At 48.3% G+C, this 23,839-nt stretch overlaps 1 protein-coding gene across 3 annotated transcripts in view; it reads right to left on the bottom strand.

The window, feature by feature from the left end:
• Window positions 1-23,698, bottom strand: part of LOC121594842 (myosin heavy chain, non-muscle) — a 39,631-nt gene extending 15,933 nt beyond the window's left edge. For all 3 annotated transcript variants that reach the window (XR_006005043.1, XM_041918560.1, XM_041918561.1), the window contains exons 1-3: window positions 23,353-23,698; window positions 18,441-18,656; window positions 3,306-3,462 (exon numbers count right to left, since the gene is read on the bottom strand). Coding sequence is in view for 2 of the 3 variants with exons in the window: in XM_041918560.1 (XP_041774494.1) it covers window positions 3,306-3,462; window positions 18,441-18,656; window positions 23,353-23,487 (508 nt within the window). In the remaining variant the exon portion in view is untranslated. The remainder of the gene's footprint in view (window positions 1-3,305; window positions 3,463-18,440; window positions 18,657-23,352) is intronic.
• Between the last annotated feature and the right edge of the window lie 141 nt (window positions 23,699-23,839).

Genomic DNA, 23,839 nt, shown 5'->3' with positions numbered 1-23,839 from the left:
AAACGTGCTCTGTATGACGACCTCGAGAAGCTGTGCTCGTCGTCGCAAGCTATGCAAAGCTAAACCCTCTCTCTCTCTCTTGCTGTTGTTTGTGTGCTTTGCTCCGGTTCGCACGACTTGCTCGTTTATCAGCTTGACATGTTTGTAAATGACATTCCTTGCCCGAGACACGATCGGCTTATCGTCTGGCGAGATGATGGGCAAGGCCACTTCATAAGCCTACAGAGTTTACTTCGGCGATGACTGAGACGGTGCAGAGTATGCAGCTTTAATAGATTGTTCCTGTATCTCCCCGATCTTTCTACATGAGCGAGTATAAATAGCAGATCACACAAGTGCAATGTTTCCCACATTTGGCCACTTGTCCGCCATCTGACATTAGAATTCGTTAGAAAAAGGGTCACTCCAGAGCAAAACAGCTTTTCAGTGTCTAACCCAACGCAGTTAATAAACTTGTTGACGTTGCGGTTTGATCGCGACCGAGACGTGAGCATGTGAGGGTATTACCTAAAAAACCTCACAAATGTCCGCACACGAAACATATGTTACGCAAAACGACAACTCAATGCTCGATCGAGAGACACACACGCACACGGATCCGTTGGGCTACGCGCGCGTTGGCAAGATTTCTTGCCGAGTTTGACGATACCATAGATGGTCATCTTCGAGCCGTTTTTTTACAACTTCTCGCGACCTCATTAAGTCATTTGACCAGTGGAATACAAGAGCAAAAAAAAAATCTGTCATCGGACCTTTCCTACATACTCCCTCCCTACCGCCTCTTTTCGCTTGACGTATGGCTACACTAAACGCTTATGTCGAAGGTAAAAAGAAACCTCCTTCCTCTGGCGACTTTGTGAAAGAGCTTTACCGGGCTACACCTCTCTCGCTAACGTTTCTATGCAAATCGACAGATTCCTTAAATGGACCATTCACACTCCCATAGACGCAAGTAGAAGCCTTCCCCACCACATCTGTTGGTGATGCTTGAGTCATCAGATATATTCACTAATTGCCATGTGTACTGGAGATTGATTAATTGCAAGACAAAAAGGTCACCGCCGACAGGGGATCAAACGCCGTACGGTCCGGTCCTCCCCCTGATTTGGTGTGTCGCGGGGAGCAGGAGAAGCCAGGTGTCAAGTGCTAGTGTAGCAAGAAATTAATTTAAATATTTCCTACCGTACGGCGAGCTGCAATCTATCTCGGCTATCTTCAGTAACAAATCTCGAAACGTCCGTATGGTATACAGGTAGACAGGCTTGGGGTGCTCGGAGGACTGCGCTGATCGAGAATGTGTGACTTATTTGGTAATTTTCAGTCAACTGCATCGAATCGAACCGCCAGATCGTGATTGGTCACTTCAAACTAGAGTGCAATTGCAGCGATCCTCTGCAGTAAATCTACCTGCCGTTGAATAACACACTGTTGCTAATCTAATTCTCCAGCTGTGCTATTAACTTTTGGTATTACTGGTTTTCCAATGACGTCAGATATTCCACGTAATAAAACGTTATTATTGTCGCCTCTTGGTCGATCAAAGGCGTTCATATGTATGTTTGCATGTTAGTAAATGTGTTGATTCGATGGTAATATTCACGGAACTCAAATTTCCCCCATTAACACGCTTCGAGGAAATAAATTCATACTACAACGCGCTACACCACCGTTGAACGCCTGGCAGGGGAGAAATACTCCCATCTTTAGTGATCTCGAGGTAGCTTTAGATACGATCGTACATGTGTAGCATAAGAAAGATCGACGTGTGTGAGCTACCCACACGAAAACAACCGGCCAATTAATTTTACCCTCCACTACACGGTGCTGCTAGGAGCAGTAGCAGAGCAGAAGAAAGCAACGTGGATGTGGTGTAAGCGGAAGCACACACTACTAACCGGGCGGGAAACACGTCCGATGGCAAATCCATGGGGGGGGGGGGGGGGGGAAACTGTGTTGTGATACAATCGTTAGCGTGCATAGACGTTCGCGGTAGCAAATAGTTCTACGATGAATCATAGGCCCGGCTGTTGTGTTGTTGTGCCGCAGTTGCATCCATTTTTTTTGCAGTCAGAGTCTATGCACTATTTGACATAGCGCCACTTATGCTGAGTAATAACGAAAATTAGGTCGAAAAGACGTGACACAACACAGCAATAAAACTTCGAAACTTCCGTTCATATGCAAAACGAAAGCAAATACGGTCCAAAACCAGGGGAAGATGAATGCCATTCGTAAACACATTTTATCGATCCTTTATATGGGTATACCCGAAAAGCGCATATTTATTAGCCATCTGTCCAATAATCTCGCGCTCCAAAATGGTAATCGCGTCCGTGAAATCAACTTAATTTTTACTCAATATGGAAGTAGCATCCGCCATACCCCCATGCAGTGTATGCAGTGGAGGATATTACCAAATAACGCGTACACAGTAGTTTTAAAACACGAATCGTACAAAAAGATCATCATCCTGACATACATTCAACGCGTCCCCCTTTCAAGGATAATCAACGGAGATGATAATCATCGTACAAAAAACCACACAGCTTCCCTTCACGTCTCAGTGATACTTCTTCCTCTGGAATGCAACCCCCGTTTAGCTTTGCGAAACGTCTCATTTACGCAGATAAATTCCACCGTCGTTGAACATGTGCACTAAGTATAGTTTCGCGCTTTCGCTTCGAAATTGAGATCTGCGCATACCCCCGCGCCCGTGTGTGTGAAGCAATTACACGCCAATGCTAACGACGACCAATATCAACGATCGTCCATTTCTTGCGCACTTCGCGGGGTGAACGATGAGCGAATGGACCACCATTTAATTACACAGTGCCCTACAGTTACTCCTCCTTTCGATGAATTATATTCCGGCCAAAGACGCACCCAGCTGTGGCAACACCAGTCACGACGACACACATGTCCTCGGTGAACATATTGCAAGACACTTTCTTACGCCCAACCATATGTTGAACACTAGCTGTGCAAAAAGTGAGAGAAGATTGTTTATCAATCATAGTCTCTCTCGCTTATACTGTATCAGTCGATTCTGATTGTTACTTGTATCATGTCCTCCGGGGGAATGTCACGTTCCCTTATCTCCTGTTTAACACAGCCCCTAACTAAACGACTTAATTAGTGCTAATTCCCAGCGAGCAACCCTGAACCTCTCCTGCTGCACGCACCCTATCCACGATATCCTGTGACCGAAGTTATCAACAATTACCACTAATCGGCGCCCGTCAACATGCGCGCCACCACAAGAAACACGCGCGAGCTGATCAAAACGCACAGCCTTTGCTGCTTACCTTGAAGCATCGATCTATAGGCGGTGTCTGTGATCGCAAAGACGTGTGGTGGCACCTCGTGCCGTTTGATGCCTTTGTATTTCTCCATGATCTTCTCGGTGTAGATGGGCAGCTTCTTGTACGGGTTGACCACCACGCAGAACAGCCCCGAGTATGTCTAAAACGAAAGAGAAAGAAGGGGAAACAAATTTATTACTATGAGTTAGAAAGGTTCGCCAGTGGTGATGTGGTGGTGGACGGCGGTGGCGCCCCGAGAGTGATGAATAAAATATCGTTATAGGTAAAAACTCTGGCGCCACTGGTACGGCACCACCTTTTTGCTCATTTACCTCTATCGTTTCTATCGTGCCTAGCCATAGAGCGCTATAAATATGCAAACTTTCTCATCTTCTCGTATCTCGTTGCGGGGTTGATTAAAGATATTTTCCTATCCGATTCGGTGGCAAGATGATCGTGTCGTGTCTTTCCGGCCAAAGGTAAAACCAGATTCAAAACAAGAACACGTCGTAAAACATCTTCTACATTCGTTCCTCGTCAGCGTGTCCACATGGACCACAACACGGCCAGTCCATAATTTTTCGTCGCCTGCGAATTGCCTGCCATTCCTCGCAAGACTCGAATATTCTACATACCAAAACAATGTTGTGAGATTCTTCACATTTGCACCACCCACAACATGGCAGTGACAAGAATGTGACATTTCAAAGCGACATGAATTCTTCAATTATTCATGGTCAATTTATTTACATTATTTCGTTTTGCAATATTTTGGATCTTGCTGTAAGCCCTACTCACACAAAAAGTAACATTTTAAGTACGTCACTCGCGTCAACGAATACCACACTGGAGGAGCACGAGAGGAAGGAAGAAGTTTGTCTCTCTCTATCTCTCCTATTCTCGATTGCCATCCCCCCATCGTTAGGTTGTTTTTGTTTATGATGGATAATTATAGCGCTAACGTTGTGCAGTTCCAATTTAACGCACGATGCACCGCACTCACGCGACTTCGTGCTGGCGGACAGAGCGAGATGCAAACACCGCTGAAGTGAATCTTGAAATAAGTGTGCAAATAACTTTAATTAACCTTCTATTCCTTCCTCCTCCTCCCCACACACGCTTACGAAGCGGGTTCATGGGCCAGAATCGTGATCGAGCAAATACCTAACACATCAATTAGACTAATTTGGCTATTAAACAACTGATTCTGGCACAGGAAAAGATACTGAATGGAGCGCATATTTCGCCCGAAACTAATAATAAGCATTTCCATTGTAACGACACCTCCAAAAATGAGTCATTATGTCCACCGATTGATTGCTTCCGTTCAGCCGTCATCGAAGAGGAACTCACGGAAAAAATAATCACCCAACCCTTTCCTTCATTGACAGCTCCCACTTTCTTATCACCGACAACGCATCTTATCAGCGCCTGTTTGTCTAATTAGTGTGGCATTACGGGCGTGCACGGGCGTGAATCGTTGATTGGAAAGCAAAGTCTCTACCGATTGATTGCCCACTCTCTGGGCCGGGTCGAGCCGCTGGCACACAGCTTCTTGATCAAAGTCTTTTACACCGAGTCGCCCATGCCGAGTAAACAAACAACAACACTCGGCTTCATACCGGCAGTTTGAGTTTGCAATTATGCAAATTAAACCATGCACACTACTACTCTGTAAAGCCGAAAAGGAGTAACGCTGCCCGCCCGCCCGCGTGTGCTCTTTGTCGGGCGAGTTTGTTTTGCAAACAAACGCGTCCCCACAGAGTGTATCAACAGTGCAGCAGCATCTCATCTCATCGTAAAAAGAATCCATTGCTACTGTGGCCCGTTTACAGCCTACACAAGAGCACACATGTGTCGGTGGTGATGGAGTTGATGATGCTGGAAGACGCGGTGCAGCTTGTTAGGGCCGCCCCATGTGCGGAGGATCAACATTATAAACTCTGCACACACATGTGTAGTGTGCAGGTGCAATCATGTGGCACTTTTGCCGTCGATGATGCATTCAAACACACAAGTCCAAATGTTGGGCGTAACAAGATGAAACGCTAGTTTGTTCAGTTCCTACGCACGCAGGTTGTAGCGATTACAACAAAATATCCAAATGTAATGGGATGTGTTTAGTGGGTGGTTATTCTTCCTCTTAACGTCTGGAAACTGCTCCAGCGGGGTGGATCATCGACCGAGATCTCGTTCCACCTATTACATCTTATTAGTGAGGTTAAATTGATCAATAAAAACCCACCCTGCGCACAGGAAGATATCAATCGCGTGGTCGCATTCTAGTTAGTTTGTGATCTCTCTCCTGAAGCGTCTGGTGGTATCATAAAACAGAAGAAAGTCACAAAGAGCTCCAAGATCAGTCCAGGAGATGGTGTGTTTGGGTGTGTCTCTCTCATGCGTCTTTTAAGAGTTGTTTGTTGTTTGTTCACTCTGGAACAAAACAATCCCTATAGATATAAACACCAACACACACACACACATGCAATCATCGCGATCGTATATCTTCATCTAATGTTGGTACATTTGAGTGATGATCTTCGCCTCTTGGAACGCGTATGAACCGCGGTGCAAAAATACCTCCAATGATCCGAAGAAGCACAGCCACAAATTCAGGATGATCTATCTCCTTCATTCTGCTGCTTCCGCCATACCCATTCCCACTCTCTCTTCGCCCTTTATGGCCTTGAGTAGAAATTTTATGTCCACAGAGCGTGGGGCTACACACACACACACCAGCCAGCCAAGATTTCGGGGGAGACCCCACAATACAACAACCTCAATGACAGCTCCGAAAGTAGATCTCGAACCTGTTTCACACAGCCACTAAGCAACAGCAGTTCAACGCATTCCTAACGATCGTCGTGCCCATTGCTGGCCAAACGGCGGGAGGTGTGTTGTGTTGGTGGGTCGGTGCTCCAAGCTGCCGGAACACGGTTCGTTCCAAAAATATTAAGCCCCCAAAAGCCCACGATTGTTGGGAGCAAAAACAGATTTTGCAGCTTATTGCCGACGCACCCAGGCGTTGGAGTTGGCGTTCTCTCTCGCTCTCTTTTTTCGGAGGTTCTTCCGTGGAACCTACTGCGAAAGCTTCCGCTTGCCTGCCTGCCTGCCTGCCAGCCCGTGGGTCTGTGTGTGTGGGTGTCGGTTATTCAACTTTAATGGCTGAGCCTAAGCCCACACTCATACCGACGCAACACCGGTACACGGAGGAAGAAATCAAACCGGCCCCAGCCGCAAGTTGACACCATTGATGAAGATTGGACCTCAACTCCCCCCGGGGCTGGCTGGCGGTACTCACGCGGGACGCCAAGCGCTCACTCGCGAGATGGGAAAAGATGTGCGTGAGTGCAAAGACAAATACACAACAACCAACATTATATGCTTACCCCCCGCCCCCCCCCCCCCACCCTCTTTGGGTAAAGAAACCCCCAAAGGAAGGAATGAGAGAATCCAATGCCAATGAGCGACTAACACTGGCCCCGGTGGGAAATTATTACGCAGCGCTCATTAGAAGTGGGCTCTTCCACACGGGGCGCGCAACCACCACCGAATCTTCCCTCTTTTTGATTCTCTTTCGATCGGGGAGTTCCGTCGTCTTGGCGGCAGTGGTGGATTGCGCGCTGCGCCGATGGCATTCGATACTGCCCCACTGCCAAGGGTACAAGGCACGTGTTCAAGGTCACTGTTTGTCCGCCGCTCCGTCGCTAGCGTTAGAGCGAGCAGTGATCGTTTCCTCGAATCATCATGTTTCGAACCGATCGACGATACATCACGTCACGGGTTTTAAAAAGGAAGAGGCAAATAATCAGCCGCGAATTGCAAGGGTCCAAATGGAGAGACTCGCTGCTCCCTTAAACTGTCGCCCGCTTGTTGAAAGTGAACAGGATGTAAGTTCAAGTTCGTGATAAGCATTGAAATACCGTTGAAAGAGAGAGAGAATGTGCTGGGAGGGTGGGTTTTTGATTGATGATCGTGTTTGCAAATATGGCCTTCGAAAGGAATGTGGCTTTCCTTGCGTGGAATGCTAATTGTCGATCGTAACTCATCACCCTCGAGAATGGGGGATGCTAACTTTCCCGATATTTTTCGATTAGAAGCAGGTGAAGGACAGAGAGAGAGAATTGAATTGACACATTAATAATACCTTGAAGAATTCATCAACCAACAACCGATACCACGCCAACAACCGGTGTTGTAGCGCCATCTGGTGGAGGGGGTCATCATCACAGCGCCACAAAACGACGAGTGCAGCAAGCTCCCTGGATGATTCATCGGCACGTATTTCTCTCTCGCTCCAGCGACAAAGCCGTTGACAACGCAAGCCACTGGAGAGTGGACAGGCGCGCAAAAACCGCGTCAAGTATCATCGGGTTTGATTTTAAACAGTTTCATCTTCATCGCGCCTCCCTCTCGATGCAAATGAGAGAGAGGGCCAGAAGAAGAGAGGAACCGGACACTACGCGCGCCGCTGGCCAGATTGAAGCGTGCTGCTAAATGTATACAATGCGAATAATTATAAAACTCGCGCGCCCGTCAAGCGTCATGGTCAATTGCAAACCACACAGACAGTAAAACGCAACACACAAGGGCCGCGTGTCGTCGAGTCAGCCCTACTCCGCCCCATCCCATCCCTCTTCTGTCATCCGCGTCCTTGTCTCTTAGTTCTGCAAAACTCGCTTGCATCGTGCCATATACCCTACCCTCTCCTCGTCGGGGCAAAAAACGGGATGTCGGCTAAACAAAGGCACAGAACAGTCTGTGTGTTTCGCTTTCGAAGATGGATGGAAGGTGTGGAGTTATATCGTACACGGGTCACCACACCATGATGGACTCCTGGATAGACCGGACGAGTGTGGTAATGTGCGCCTGACGTAATCGGCCGGACGCCATGGCTGAAGGTTAGGCGGCGCGCACAGAGTCGCCCCAGTTGCTTCAGCTGACTTTGTTTGGACAATCCCATCTTGCAGACACACACACTTTTGCAGTGTTTTATGTCGTTTTATCGACAAACAGGAGCAACAGGAGTACCTTTCCTTCTTGTGGAAGAATTACTTCATTACCAGTTGCTTATTCTCTGTTTGCTTATGTCGCTTGTGCTGCTACTTTGTTTGCAATTTTATCACATAACAAATATGTATATGATATACAGAATTGCGAGTTGCACAATCGGCAGACGCAATGTTAACCAGGGGGAGCAGGTTATTGACTTTGACACAATCGGAGAGTTCCACCATTTGAGGTGATCGAGATCGGGATGAATCATTCGCTCGACAACTCCACGACGCATCAACATAACAGCGATTGGCGGTCAACTGGCGACTAATAAAGCTATCACAACCGTGACAAACACACAGCAGCACACACAATCGTCAAGGCTCAGTACGCACTCCACTGCGCAAACCACTTCGCATAAGTACGCAAGTGAAGTAACACACCACGACGGCGCGCCGGCGTAACATATACCCAACACACACAAACGGATGAAAGGAAAGCGGATAAATAACAATCAGAGACGACATTTTACGATAGGCTCGACATATCTTTAGTGTTTTGATTTTATCAACACTCTCTCCGAGGGGGGACGATCAACACGATATTCCATGCAGTCACCCCACCGGAAAGCGAAAAGAGAACGCAACATGTATGCACACACAAAAGTGCACACAAAGTGCAATTGCCAAACGGGACGCAGACTGAACGCATCGAACATGTATGCAGTGTTGACCTCCTTTCTTCCCAGAACGAAGAAGTGCAGGAAACAACGTAGGAAATGGTAGGACAGGAGACACTCCATCGTGGACGGGACTCAGGGGGGTGTCTCGCGTCCATTAGCTTCGAAGCGCAACAAATCGGCGCCAAACGGAATGACGCAAGCCAACTTAATGGTTTCCCATTTTCATGTTGCCATCTTTCCCCCTGCACTGCACTGTACTGCAATGGCCGGAGGTCAACAGAAACTCTTCCACCCTCTACTGTGTGTCTCCTTCTATTGCTAAAGTGACAATTGAAGGTTAATACATCGCAGAGGGCGAAAACGATCATTTCAAACTCGGCTCTTTCACTTGGCTTCTAGGGCTGCTAGGTGGTGGTGCTGGGTTTTTGTGAGCGATTGTTACCAATCCGCTTACGTTGCTACCACCACGGGATGGAGGCGCGTTGTGCATTAGTTTCTGTCAATTGCAGTTTAAAATGAGCGGATTATGGCGAACCATTCCCTCCTTAGCAAATCACCTGTTAATCTCCTTTAAGACGCAGTTCTACCGCAGACAAAGGTGTATTATTAGTCTGTACTGGGACAGAGAAAGAAGAGAGTCCTCTCTCAAAGTAAAACTTAACTTTCCAGATGAGAAAGAAACATACGACCAAACTATCTATAGAACTAATACCCTTGAAGGTGTGTAAGAGATACCTGTTTCAAGCCCTGAATGACTAACCGAATGAACGATGACGTAGTTCGTTATCGCCCGGCACTGGCTCTGGACAGTTTTGTGCGCTCTTTGTGTGTGATGAATACTTTCACAATGCGCTCACAGCACCGGAGAAGTGCGATTATGAATCACACTGTTCTCCGATATTTGCTGAATTTGACTAAGGCATGCAGATAAGAGAGATAATGTGAGGAGCTGATATCCAAACAGTGCCACATGGCGTGGAGCAAAATATTATCATGTTTCTAAACCATATCTACTTCATTTAATCTCATGCTTTTCAAAATTCTCCATTAACTCAGAAAGGCGTAAAAACGTAACCATATGAAAACGTCAACCTTGTTGTTAACGGAGCATTCCTTCAGCTTACCCGTGGCGGCGCCATTCTTTTAAAAGCCGCGGACTCATAATGTGCCCGTTCTCTTGTCAAGAAACAAAACCGACGACCTCCAGCCACTCTCCAATAAGGCCCATTTGAAGCGCTCGCGAAGACCTTGCGCGGAGAGGAGTTGCCATTTTTGGAAGTAACACGACTACGGATGGTGGTAATACCGTCCAGCACCGTACCAGATATGATAAATTCAGCGGCAGCGCTCTCGGACGTAGCCGCCACCGCACCGGCATCGCCGTCGTGACCTACTACTGGCACAGCAGTGCGTCCAACGATGGACGGGGAGCAGGCAGCAGACAGAGCTGTGTCCACAACTACCGTGCGTGACCTTCTCTCGCTGGAGGTACCTCCATTAGATTGAATGAGGCACTTCTCCGACAGCGATACCGTCCAGGCGCCAGCAGCACCCAGTCTTGTCTGCCCGCCAGATGGTCTCTCGGACGGACACCATCGATCGGCAGAGATGCTGTGCGGACAATCCGGCGGTGACAGAGATCACTGTTCTCGAGGCGCCACAACATCGTTTATGTGAACCACGCACAAGGTGATAATTGAACATTCAGCCCTCACCGAAAGGACACAACAACAAGCAAATCGGATCATCGTCTCTGCTGCGAAAGCTCCGTAACTGAGAACCAAACGACCCAGTGGGGGGTTCAGAGAAACTGTAACACAAGCGAGGAGATTGTGGCACGAGATGGCGACAGCATATGACTAAGAGGAAAGCACCCCCCTCCCCTGGGGCGGGGGGCAAGTGTTGAACGAAATATTATTGCCATGTTTGGACAAAAGCAAATTATGGCTTCAAACGAAAACAGCCAATTTACGCACACTGTGGAGATTTACGTGCAGGCCGCTATTGCAATGCACACCACACCGCACAGCAGCACATGGGGTACCCGGTACATCATTAATGCAATTGCAGGGTCCCCCTCAAAAGGCAAGGCGCAACTCTCCTACCGATATAGCTGTCAATAAGGGGGGAGGGTGCGCTTATACAGAGCAAAACAGACACCAAAAGCCCTACACACGATTGCCCCATAGAGCTTGATGAAGGACATTTTTCGATGTTCTTAGCCGTAGCTAATTAGAAGATCTCCTATACACACCACTTCGATGCGGACGATCACGTTCGTTAAGATATGACCTAGCACAGTCCTAGAAGCTGGTGGTAACTGAGATGCTCCAGTTGCTCAAAGTTCATAGTAACACATCGATGCCGCCCCCCTTGTGTGAACATTCCAGCTCACTGCCGATGAAGGAGTTATCATATTTCATACGTTCCCTCTCCCGCCATGCATACATTAACCCAGTGAAAAGGTGTGCTGGTGTGTGTGTGTGTGCGCCCTCCTCCCGTGTCTGAAGGTTCCGAAGGCTCATATTTCATAGTCATCTGTGACGTGAAACCGAGAGCCTACTAACAACCTCACATTCAATCACGGACACACAACAAGAGTGAGGAGATAAACCGTTTTGTGGTGTGTTGGGAAAAAGTCGTTCAATATCGCTAAAGCTCATACTGAAACAGTAGGAACTCATTACACAGCAGCCACATTACGGTGCTCTCTTGCGAATCGGGCCCCCTCCCGAAGGGGTCCTCCGTATTTAGTATGGCACCAAACCAATGTGTGGCTTTTCGATGAGTCACCATTAGCAGACCCCTCGCTAACCGGAGCGCGCGCACCCGTTATAGGATGGTCGTGACGACGGGTTCCGAATTTGGCAAACCGAATCACTTTGCCGCGCGCAGATACCCAAACATAGCATGCAAATGTTACGCTTTTCACCCTCTCTTACTTCACCCACACACACACACACCCTCCTGCTGCTGTTGTTTTTAACTGATCTGTTTTTGTTTGTTTTCTTCTCTCGATTAGATCCCGTCATCCACTACCTTCTTCTTTCTTTCCGCACTGACCGAACGAGATAGAGTTACAGCGCGTTAATGCTTAAAGGTGAGCTTGTTTTGCTCCTGTGCCCGAAAGCAAAACCCCAGATGATCGATTTCCAAGCTCCATAAAGGGGGTTGTCGAGCACATGTGTACGGCGCGATCGTCGTTATACGCTTGTCGACCGTTACAATCGTACCACCACCGGCACACACCACCGCGGATCGCGGAGGAATCGAAACCTAATCAAACGAGACAGATGAGCATACGCACCCCTCCCCGGGTCACACTCGGTAAGCATGTAATTAACCTGTTGCAACGAGGCACTCCTTATCCGTTGATTGTACACGGACCCTCACAGCATCTCACAGAGATTGTGCTTCGACGTTGGACACACCACCATGATTACACCACCATTCTTGTTATTGAGCGGAGGAAGAAAAAAACAGCAAATTCACACACAGAAGGCTTCATCGTGTTCGATTGCGGTGACATTTTGGCTGCACACGAGGAATTTCTCCTCCTCGATACTAACTAGGGGAGAGCGCGGAGCACGTGCAACTGACTGCACGAATTAACGAGCTACACTCCCCCTAAAGAGAGCTCACATTTCTTCTCCATAATTACCATTGCCGCCAACGTCATCACTGTTGCCGTTTCGTTGCTAGGCAGCTAAGGTAGAGGTTGACATTTCTCGATGCACAAAATAAAATGGCAAATAGAAGAGCAAAACAACGCCTGCTGTAACGGATTAAACGAACAGACAGACAGACTGGAACAGCAGCAGCGAAGGCAACCTTCCCATTTTACACGTTTTATAGGAATTTACACGTTGTTGCGTGTCCCATTCCATTCCATCAACGGCCTACGAACACACACACACACTCGGTGGTGCTCATTTGGTTAATTATTTAAGCGACGACTTTTTTCTGCATCCCACACGCGCGGGCCCCGCTTGAGCTTTCCATTTACTCGATAGTGTAATATGCAAATGGCGCAAATGACTCCCCTTACACCTTCTTGGTGGAGAGATGGAGGGTATATGTGTGATCGCGGCATGTAGGCATTTCCATTTGTAAGAAAATATTAAAAGCATTTTAATGGAAATTATTATCAGCGAGCTAGAGCGAGATCGCATTTGAATGCTTCTGTTCTTTGGGCAACAACAAAAAAAAACCAACACTTCTACTATCAGTAAACAATAAAACGGTGACGGAATGTACACTTCCGCAAGGGAAATGAAAGCTGGTTCTTCAGTACCCGCCAAACCAGGGCATGTTATATTTACGCATCAGTAGCTGCGCAACTCAATTTTAGTTTGCAAACACAGGCCCAAAAACATGCAGCAAAAGCTTCCAACTACAAGCGTTCACTTTTTGTGCCTGGGGAGTAAAGGCTGAGAGGTCCGTTACGCTCGAAAGTGGCATTTTTGAATCAAAAGCCTCACGCGAGAACGAGGTTGAAAGTTTGTCAACAAACCACAGTCACCCGCGTTGTGTGTCTGTGTGTATCGCATTTCCTTCTTGTAGCACTGAAAACCTTGAAAAGCTCGCACATTAAGCTTCTGTTCTGTGCCGCTCTGTTTCTGCTGACGTTGATTTGTAGCTTTCCCGTGGACAGAAAGAAGCAAAAAAAGGGCCACAGGCCATTCTGTACTGTGTATGCACAACTTCCATCCATGTCGCTTCCATGATAGCCAGAGAGCCCGAGCGCCAGAGCCACACACAACAGTCAGCAAACAAGCCCACGAACTTTGGACATTTTACATTCCGCACACGTCCACACACGTAGCGATGCAAAAATGTAGCAACTCGACCAAAGGAAGACGGCAAGAGACAGCAACACCAACTTCAAAAAGCTGTATGATCTGTATCGTTGGCGCGAATGGTCACTCAGCAACACACACGTTGAGGAATTTCCGACGGAAGACAATCGGTGCGTGCTGGAGAGTTAACCAATCGACGACGATCACTTAGAGCGCGTTGACTTGGACTGGAATACTGATCAACGGGACATTGGACAGCGTCGTTGAGGTGAGGTTGTTTGCATTGACACAAGCACACGGTGGTGACGCGGATCGTTAACTTCAAACGCTTCCAACCGCTTCCAAATGCTACCCAACATTGAAGAGACGACAGCAGATATAGAATTTTGGTGGGAAATAGTCATGTGTACGAGCAAGAATATCAATACTTAAGCCTAGCCTTTTTTTTACCCGAAGATCATAACAACAACGCCCTACGAGAACATCTGAAGTACCCGCAGAATTTGAAGAGATCACTCTTGAAGCTTCTCTGTGTTGACTTGATGGTGACACATCACATAAAAACTCACGATCAGTGTTTGTCAACTGGGAAGCAGAAAATACGCTCCACCATACCAATACAGACTGACTGATTGCGCATAGCACGAGAATGCTGACCCTCTTTTCAATTTTCCCTTTTTGCGCCAGCTACCGTAGATAAGGCACACCATGCGAGTCTTGTAGCTGGAAGTTGAACACACAAAAAACCCTCCGAGCAATGTCATTCACTCCAGCGAAAGGCGATATGAATAACAGACGCTCTGGAGCATGAGACACCGGAATGTAATGTTCGTGGACCGGGCGACGTGTACGAAACTGAGCCACAACCAGGGCAGCACAAGGGGTGCGCGCACATGCAGTGAGTAAGCCTGGGGGCCTCTACATATCAGAAAACGCAGCAGAGTTCGCGTAGCGACCATGCGAGGAGCCATCAGGGTTCTGGGGGTACTACTGTGGTGAAGTGGATCGACTTATCGCTACCCAGTTATTGGAGCTACTTGCTGCCACTGCCGTAGCGCGCTCATGACCTCACATTTCCTTTGTTGCACTGCTGCTACTGCTGCTACTGCCGTTGCTGCAGGAAGAACGAAGGCTACACAAAGGCTACAGCAGCAAAAGACCGAAGGCTACACCGCCGATCGTAGGGTGTGGCTCGCGCGTGTAAACGCTGTCAGGAGCCAATCATACTTAATGTCGAGCATCTTTTGACCGGGCGCCCATTTTGCTTTGATTTTTGATACGGCACGAACGCAGTTTCAAATGCAGTAGCAGGCGATGCCAGAGCAGAGATCTCTAAGTTGTAAATCGTGACGACTCACACACGATCACCCCCTCCCCAAACTATGAAAGGGGGCGCCCCGCACGCACTCAAAACGAAGAGAGACTCCAACGATTAAATAATTAATGTGACAACAAGCGAATAAATTACGGAACCATTATTCAAATTGCCCTCGACGGCGGTTTGTCACGACAGGTTGACGCTTCCAGGGGTTGGAAAGGTCCTAAAGAGACGTCGTCCGTTCTCCCTCTTTCTCTCGCACAAACGCACAGGGTGACTTCTGTGTTTGTGTGTCTTCAAGTAAAACGTAGTTGAGAGGCTGGCGAAAGGGCCACTGGGAGCGCAAGACGGTGTCAGGTGTTGCGTTCTCTCGATCGTAGGGCTCCCCATTGCAAATTCAAGCAGTACGGTTAACATGGGTTGCGTTGGAGGAGTGCGTAGGACAAAAGGCACGGTGCGGCGGTTCCTTTCTTGTCCAATGTGGCAGAACAACAAAGGTGAACGCGGAAACGGCTGCCGCAGAGCCTAGGAGGGGAAGGGACATGTTGCAGTAGGCAGTAACAACACGACACGTGTGGGAGGAACACACACGCACAGGCACACGGAGTGAGTGAGGGCGCTATCTCCCACATTGCTGAGCTGATCCACATTGAATTGCTTCGTGCGCAAATTGACTTACTTTCCTCCGCAGACGTTTAAGTCTTGTACACGCGCGCGCGCGCACCGCGCTCTCGTCTATTGTTGAGTGGAGATCCCTAGCGGCAGATAGGCCGCTCACAGAGGGAAAGAAAGCAACAATTGCAAACAATAGACCGGCTAGAAAGGGGAAGAGGAGGGAAGTGAGTTCAATTTAGCAGACACGGATATGTGTGTGCCATCTTAAACAAGCTCTAAACCGTTTGAATTCCAAGTGAACGTTTCATTGGCCCTTGGGCGGCGATCAGATTTCAATCCAACGGCCTTTATATATTGACAGCAACCACCCTCTGAGGGAAGATGGTGCGAGATGTGTTTATTGCACAGATATGACCCCACCCTGTTGGATCCGACCAAAATGACCTCGCTTTAGTGAATGAAAAATCTTCACTCGTTGAAGAGAAAAACCACTATGATGACACTGCCGTACCCTCCACGCACCCATCATATCTCAACTGCATTCACACAAACCATCGCCGCCGCCGCCGCCATTGAACCGAAACGAAAAATGGGTTTTAGATTAAATTGTTTATGTGTGTTACAGTGAGCCCCTTTCATTCTCCACTCCACCCGCGGACACAATCGATCCACTTCCTTCGACTGCGTGTATCTCTTTCTGTCTGTATATGTATGTGTGTTTAATCTTTGGCCCAGCCAACTTCCTGCCGGGGGCCGCCTCCGCAAACATGGGTCATCCCCCCCAGCAGGCAGGTCAATACATACAGCACCGGCCCTTGTTCGCAGAGAGACACGAGCGAGCGAGAGATGAGGGAAATTGATCCACATACATCCCCGCGCGTGCTGCGGCAAACCGACTCATCAAACGATTCATGATGATGGCGCGTTGTGGCGGCTTATGTGTCGACTCCCTCTATGGTGCGTGGTGTGCGAGATTGTGTGTGTGTGTGTAACAATAACTCCAGAGCAAACCAGACAAATACCGGTTCCTCAACGGGCGGTTGGAACGACGACGGATCGGAGCATGTTGGAGGAGGCTGGCGCAGCGGGGTTTGTTTCGCGGTTGTGTCTTTCCTTCGCTCGTTTTCCGATTCCCATAAATTCATAAATCTCGGTACGCGCATTTAGTCCGTGCGGTGCGTTACGAAACGTCTGTTTAACGAGCTACTCTTTGCTCTTTCTCTCTCTCTCTTCGCGGGGAATATAGTCGCTTTCTAGTGCGCCTGGACTGTGTGTCTGTCTTACGGCAACATCATCTTCCTATTTGTTAACTAAACCATCTTGACTGGGACAGCACGAAATTGACGATCATTGTACGATCGTGGGGGTATGGCGCAAAAGATAGGAGAGCTCGCTATTGCATTCAATTCGACAACGTCTTCGACAGCAAGTGACCTATCCTAACGATCGCGTCTCTCCTTCTCGTTCTCCTTTCTACCAATCGATCGATACCATTATACGATCAATTGATACAAGTGATACAAACAGCTTGTCCAATGCGTTGAAAACAAAGGAACAATTCTCGGGACCATCCTGCACCAACACCATCACCACCACACACCAGTGATCGTCAACTTTTGTAGCGTTTGCGTTATGTAAAACATGGACTGCTGTCTGCAAAAATTACTCGCTCTTACCCTCCCCTTTATTACACGACCGTAATCACATGCAGCCGAGAATGGCGGCCCTGTTCGAAAGCGGTCAACCTTCACCAAAAATCTCCACGCGTCTCTTTGCTTTACACACAACGACGAAGAGGAGAGCCATCGGAGGAACCTTCCAATGATAAAAAAAAGTCCTCTTTATTGTGCACCTCTGTGCTACCACAAGATCAGACTGCAATTAGCATTATTTTGTCTGCTTCTCTGACGTCCTTTGCTACCCGCGCTGGAGGATGTCGTGGCGATCGTGCCAGTGAGGCATTTTTCGAGGTCCAGTTTTAACAGGACACCAACAGTATTTTTCCTCCCCATTTGGAATGTTTCTTGAACGCGGCCTGGGTCTGGTTGATTTATTCGACACGTCTCAGTTGATTGATACACATTGCCAAAACCAGCGCCACAGTTGTGCGTCGGTGCGTTGCCGTCTTGATTACGTTAACCTCTTCCAACGGCCTACTGCACAACCACAATCAATAGATTGTGTTGTCTATCTTTGGTCCTTCAGACATATGCTCTCCCCAATGGAATTTCTTCAACTCGTACCACTAAGCAAACAAAGGACCTTCTTGTTTGCAGAAAGGCATTCCAAACAAAACATTGCTCCAAAGTCAACTCCACCACCGAAATTTACATGTTTTCCTAACGGTGGTGGAGAAGGACTCTCCTCTTCAAGAAACGTTCGGACCCCCCCCAAATGCTCCAACGGTGACCTTTTCCCTCTGGCGCAGAGCAGCGGAAAATAATCACCGCCGACAATGATCATCGATTCCGTGGAACCAAAGGTTACACCACATTATGAAAGGCTACAACAGGCAGGCAAGCGCGAGCGCGCGATCGTCATCAGTCAGCAGACGTATATGGTAAGGTGTTGTGGAGAGCAGCATGCGCCAGGGTCTCCACACCAAATAAGGAACACTTCTCCTCCCCCCTGCTCCCCTGCTCGTACATAATGGCCGGGGTGGTTTCTTTCCACCAATTCTTTCGGGGAGCCTCCACAGCACACCACTGTTGTACTGCTGGGGTACTTACATATATCAAACCGGAATAGTATCGGTCCTTGATGTTGTGCAGGACGGAGGCTTCGTTCAGGCACGTCAGCTCGGCCATATCTTCGACTTTGTCGAATTTGGGCGGGTTCATTTTCTGGATGTCATCCTTAAGTACCAGGACGCGCTTGCCGGTTTCGGCAAGCTCGACCTCCACCTCATCGCCACGCTCGCCTTTCATGCTGGCAGCGACGAAGCCCTGGAAAGGAAAAAGAAAATAAAAAGTGTTAATGGTAATTTAGGAGCGGGAGATAGGGGTGGGGGGGGGGTACATTCTGATAAAGAATCCACGTCGGGCACAAGACACAGGAACAGGTTACGACACACACCACTGACCTACATATAATCAATATGCACAACCCCAAGAAGAAGGCAAGATCGAAAGGACACAACAAACACAAAACAGGGAGAAATAAAGAAAAAAAAGGATCGCATATATCAACTGCCCCGGTCATTGTAACAACAGGTTCCAGCCATCAAGTTCCCTTTACAACTCTCTCCCCTCTCACTCTCTCTCTCGCTCTCATCAACAACCTCCAAGAATCTGCTGCCTTAACGTCGACGACGTGTATGGGACAAGGTCTTCTGGGGGAGACTGGAGTTGACCGTATATGGGAGTGTTTAGTCGACGAGTTGTTGTGCTCGTAACCACCTCAAAGTCCCCTGTTCTCTCTCCGTGTCGATGTGTGGCTGAGTCTTTTATTTCAACTCACAGCAGCAGCAACCGTGGCGATTCCTTATGGCGATATGCCATCATTGGCGTGCACAACTGAGATGCTGCTGGTGGTGCTCGGGGTGTGTTGTGTGGTGGCCAATGGATACGTTGTAATTTTACGCTCGTCCGTCTCGGCGCCCTCTAGAGTCGCGGAGAGATGACAGTGCGTGCACATGGTGCGTGTTACTTATTGCTGCTTTTTTACAGCTGCGCAACTTAATCGAACGTATTGGCGGCGCCACCGGAGAACCAGAGAAGGCGCTTCTCCACACACACACACACACCGCCCGTGATTGGCAAGGACGTTGTCGTATAGGGCTCAGCCAGGTAACGACCTTCACGGGAAGGATGGAGGAAAGCAGTCGCGCAACCACTATGCGCGAGTGTGTAAGGCACAAGAGGAGCGTTTAATACCCCTTTGATGCCTTACGCAACCGTATTTTTGTGCGTAAAAACTCCATTTTCTATAAACCATTCAGTTAAGAGAGATAAGATAATCATGCGAGTCATACATCCTTGAGACCTGAACCCCTAAAAATTCGACAGACCATTCTATATTGAATCGCAATCATGCTGCTGCAGCTGAAATAATACACGACCACCCGGGAGGTTAACGAGAAACAACATTCCACCAATCTTACACATTTGCAGCAATCTCCATACACACACTCTCTCTCTCTTTCTGGTGTATGGTCCAAACGAAATCTTCCGCTTGGTGTGCTATTTCTGCCCATCCATGACTCATATATCGGGTGGATCATCTTCTCTCATTAGCAGCACTAGTACCGTCAGTGCACTGTGCCGTGTACTTGCGCCAACACACATATTCCATCATGCCCTTCGCTGCTTTATCTGTCCCGAATCCAAAAACGCCATCCATAGAGAGGCACAGGAAGAGAAGGACAGAGAGGATCGATCTTCGAGAGGAAAGGTCAAAATGTACTTTTTTCGTAGCTGTTCCCACAACGTTTACGGGAGAGAGATCATCGAAAAGAATCATCGAGAGTTAACCTCATCTCGCAGATGATGTCCTACTCAAGGGGCACCCGTTGGGTTAGTCATGCTGCTGCTGCTGCTGCTGCTGCTTCTTCCCGCCAAATCCTAACGCAAAACATGCGGGATTTGAAGAAGTGCGCGATGATGCCATGACAACACACCAGCAGCAGGCGCTTCTCTATCTCTTTCTCCGTTTGCGTTGCCTCGGACACTGATCGCACATATTGGCGCAAAGTCGAACCACAGCGCACCAGCACACCACGCAGCGCACAAATGGGCGCTGTTTCTGCGTGCGTATGGGCGTTATCTTTACTTGCTATTTCTTTCTTTTTTTTTTGCTTCATCAAATGTTTACTTTACTTTGGCTATTTACATTTACAGGTCTTGTTTCTTTCCCCCCATCGCGCACACACATACGTGCGTCCCGACTTCCTGTGTGCGTGGTGTGCCGACGACGAACCTTCCCCCCCCCCCCCCCCCCCCCCCCCCCCCCAAAAAAGCGTTTGCTAGCTTCTGCAAATTGAAACAGAGCGAAGCAGAATTGACGATTTTGGCGTGTACTGGGCGCGAGAAGAGAAGTTGGGAGAAGATAGGACAACCCAACTCCCACTGTGTGAACCTATGGTACACTCTAGCTCAGCTCGTTGTTTGATTTCTGGTTCTTGTCGCCGGCAATGAAGAAACCTTTCCTCCACTTCTTCGGTCAGCCTGTTGCTCAGATTAGAAGCTACTCAAGCACGCGAAGGAATAAATATTTCATCACTCTTCACCTTTCGGCCCCGCCGCGTCTCCTTTGAAGGGAAAAACACATGACCACGCACGTACACCGGATGACGTCATGGCGTGCGGGATGGTGTGGTGGTTTGGGGCGGCATCGATCATGCTTGGTACGAATTTTCCAGAAAGGAAATACCATCATCACACTGCCACCAGGGCAAAAACTCACCACTCAGAAAGATTCTGCGCAAAAAAAAAATCACTCCCCTTGAGATAATCGTGTATACAAGTGGATCCATATTGAAATGATAAACAACGATTTACAGACAGACTCGCCCCACCGAAACGACCAGACCGTAATGAGCAAGAGAAGGGAGCTGCAAAGGTAAGCATTTTCCGACACATTCTGCTTCCGTTCTTGGGAATCATCTCGAATCATGGCATCGAATTGCAAACTCCGACATCATCTCACCACCTCCCACCGTCTGTGTGTACCGCTCGAGGTCGTCTCGTCTCGTCGTCTCCTGTCGGTAGTAGTCGGTGGTGGAGGTCAATGTCTTCGATACTCTCTTTTTCTCAAAACTTGGATGCATTTGTGCAGCAAAGCACATTACACATTAGGCGGCTGGGCTGGTGGATGTTTTCGTTTGCGGCATTGAACTCCATCCCGTTCCAGGGGTTTTGAGCACCTTCTCACTCTCTCTGTCCTCTCATTTGTGCTGTTGCAAAGCCCCCACCTCCTCTCTCTCTCTCTCTCTCTCTGCCTTTGCGAAAGGCAAACAAAGTTTGTGTCTGCACATGTGCAACCCCCCTCCCCCTTGGTCTCACGAATGTATGAGAGGGAGCGAGTGAACGAAACCGTCTCACGCGGATGAAATATCGCGCAGCATGCACAGCAGGCGCAGAGGCGAGATTGCATTCAGAGAAATTCATCGCGAGATAAAGCGAACAACCGAGACGCATTCGAGAGAGAGAAAGGGAGCGAGTGAATGAGTGAAAGGGAGGCAGGACAGAAAGGGATGATTTTGTAGCAAGGAATTGCGAACTCTCCAACCAATGCACACATACACACTGGGAGACAGCATAAAACTTGCCTGTTGGGGCGGTCAGGACAGACCGAGCAGGAGAGGGATAAAATGCTGCAATAAAATATTCACCCACCTATACAGACGAGAGTGCGCCACGCCAGCCAGGTATAATAAAATGCCGGCTAGCCGGCAAAACGTGCATCCGGCGTATTCCGTGCTGTCGTCTACCGGTACACTACCACCGACGACGACGACGACTCTCCCTTGGCTGGTCCCTTGGCTAAGAGTGTAGCGAGCTCGCAAAAGCCCATCAAACATTTATATCCAATTTAACGCTTTTCAGATACGTCAACCCTACCAAAGAGGCGAGTAATGGGGTTGCTTGTATGCCTGTGTGGTAATAATGCAGAAGAAGAGATAATTTTGTTCCGACGGACCACATATTTGCCCGATCAAAAATCAATCACAAGTCCCAATTCCGTCGACGAAAACGGTTCTATCGATGTTTCGCGCTATCACGTCCCCCCACCCCCCTTTCCCATCCGGTGGTGGTAGATATTATTGCACAAACATAGCCGGCACACACTGACTCGCGCGCGCGTTTGTGACACACCCCAGTGGGAAGGAGTAGAAGAAGGTGTTTACTATCGAGTTCTTATCTTATCTTTATTCCAACAGAAACGCGGCAGAATTTGTTCACCCAGCGAATCTGACAAAAAATAAGATTAAAAAAACAAGAAACATAAAGGTAAACACAAGCAAGTAGGCGCGAACGGTTCGTTTGAGGGGGGGTTCTGATAAGGTGACTCTGTTTTCCGGCGATCAAGTCTCGCACCACATTTTTAGGACCAGAATACAGGAGTGGGGAGGATCCCAAAGACATGACGGCATATCCGTCCATGCTGTACCGAAAGCGAAAGGGAAGGGAAGCAAATTCAATCAAACTTAGTGAAAGATGATTTAATGATCGCTTTTACGGCTGCCTGAATGTACAATAATACCCACAGAATGAGTTTCCATAGCAACACACATTTCCATCGCATCATCGTCGCTCTGTCGCATGGCATGGTTATGAGTCATGCGTTCCAGCATGCTTCGATTGCCCCGGACACGCCACAGTCCTATCGATCGCTTTCTCACTCAAGCCACCTCGTCGTTTGCTCGGTGTCATGGTCCTGCTGACGCCTCGAGATCCGTTCGGATCAGGTGAAAGAGATTTTAGGAGGGGGGATGTGACTCATGTGTTTGAAATTCCACAGGAACTGAGAGTTGAGGGAAGTGGATTTTTTGGAAAAGCTACTTGAAGAAGTCATCAAACCGTAAATTTCAAAGATTTGCTATTTGTTACAACCTCGGTTTTAGGGCACGATTTAGTGATCCTTGCGACTTCATGTAAGCCCTCTAATCTCTACCATTATCCAATCTATACGCAAGCTTACCTGTGATTCATGCGGCACCCAAACTAGCCGCTTCTGTGTCCACTCGGCTTGCGTGGCCGGATCGTTGAATGAGTTCCGCTCTACGGACAGATATTTCAGCTCCGGATCATTGCGGTCTCGCAGATCTTCCGCCATCGTTGCTATCGGGGAAGGGATAGATTATCCTGTGTGTGTGTTTTTTTTTTTCCTCTCTTAATCAGCTCCGTCCAGAACAGTTACAACAGCGTTCGCTCACTTGCACACACGCAAACACGCACACACAAAAACACAAAAAAACACACACCCAAAAGAGGGAGTAGATGGGTTTGCAGTTGATGATGAAGGTTTATGCACACACGTTTTTAAAATGAGGGGTTTTAAAATCAATATACAACACACGATCGTTTGCCGATCTTTACGTTTTGCTTGCTGTTAGGTTACTACGGTCGTCGGTTACGGTTTCACTCACTCACAAATTTTCATGCTCTTTTTTCTCCGCCGTTCTACA

Source organism: Anopheles merus, chromosome 2L (assembly GCF_017562075.2).
Source record: "Anopheles merus strain MAF chromosome 2L, AmerM5.1, whole genome shotgun sequence".
Taxonomy (NCBI): domain Eukaryota; kingdom Metazoa; phylum Arthropoda; class Insecta; order Diptera; family Culicidae; genus Anopheles; species Anopheles merus.
Note: the sequence above shows the minus strand (reverse complement) of the source record. Positions and strands in the feature narration are given on the sequence as shown.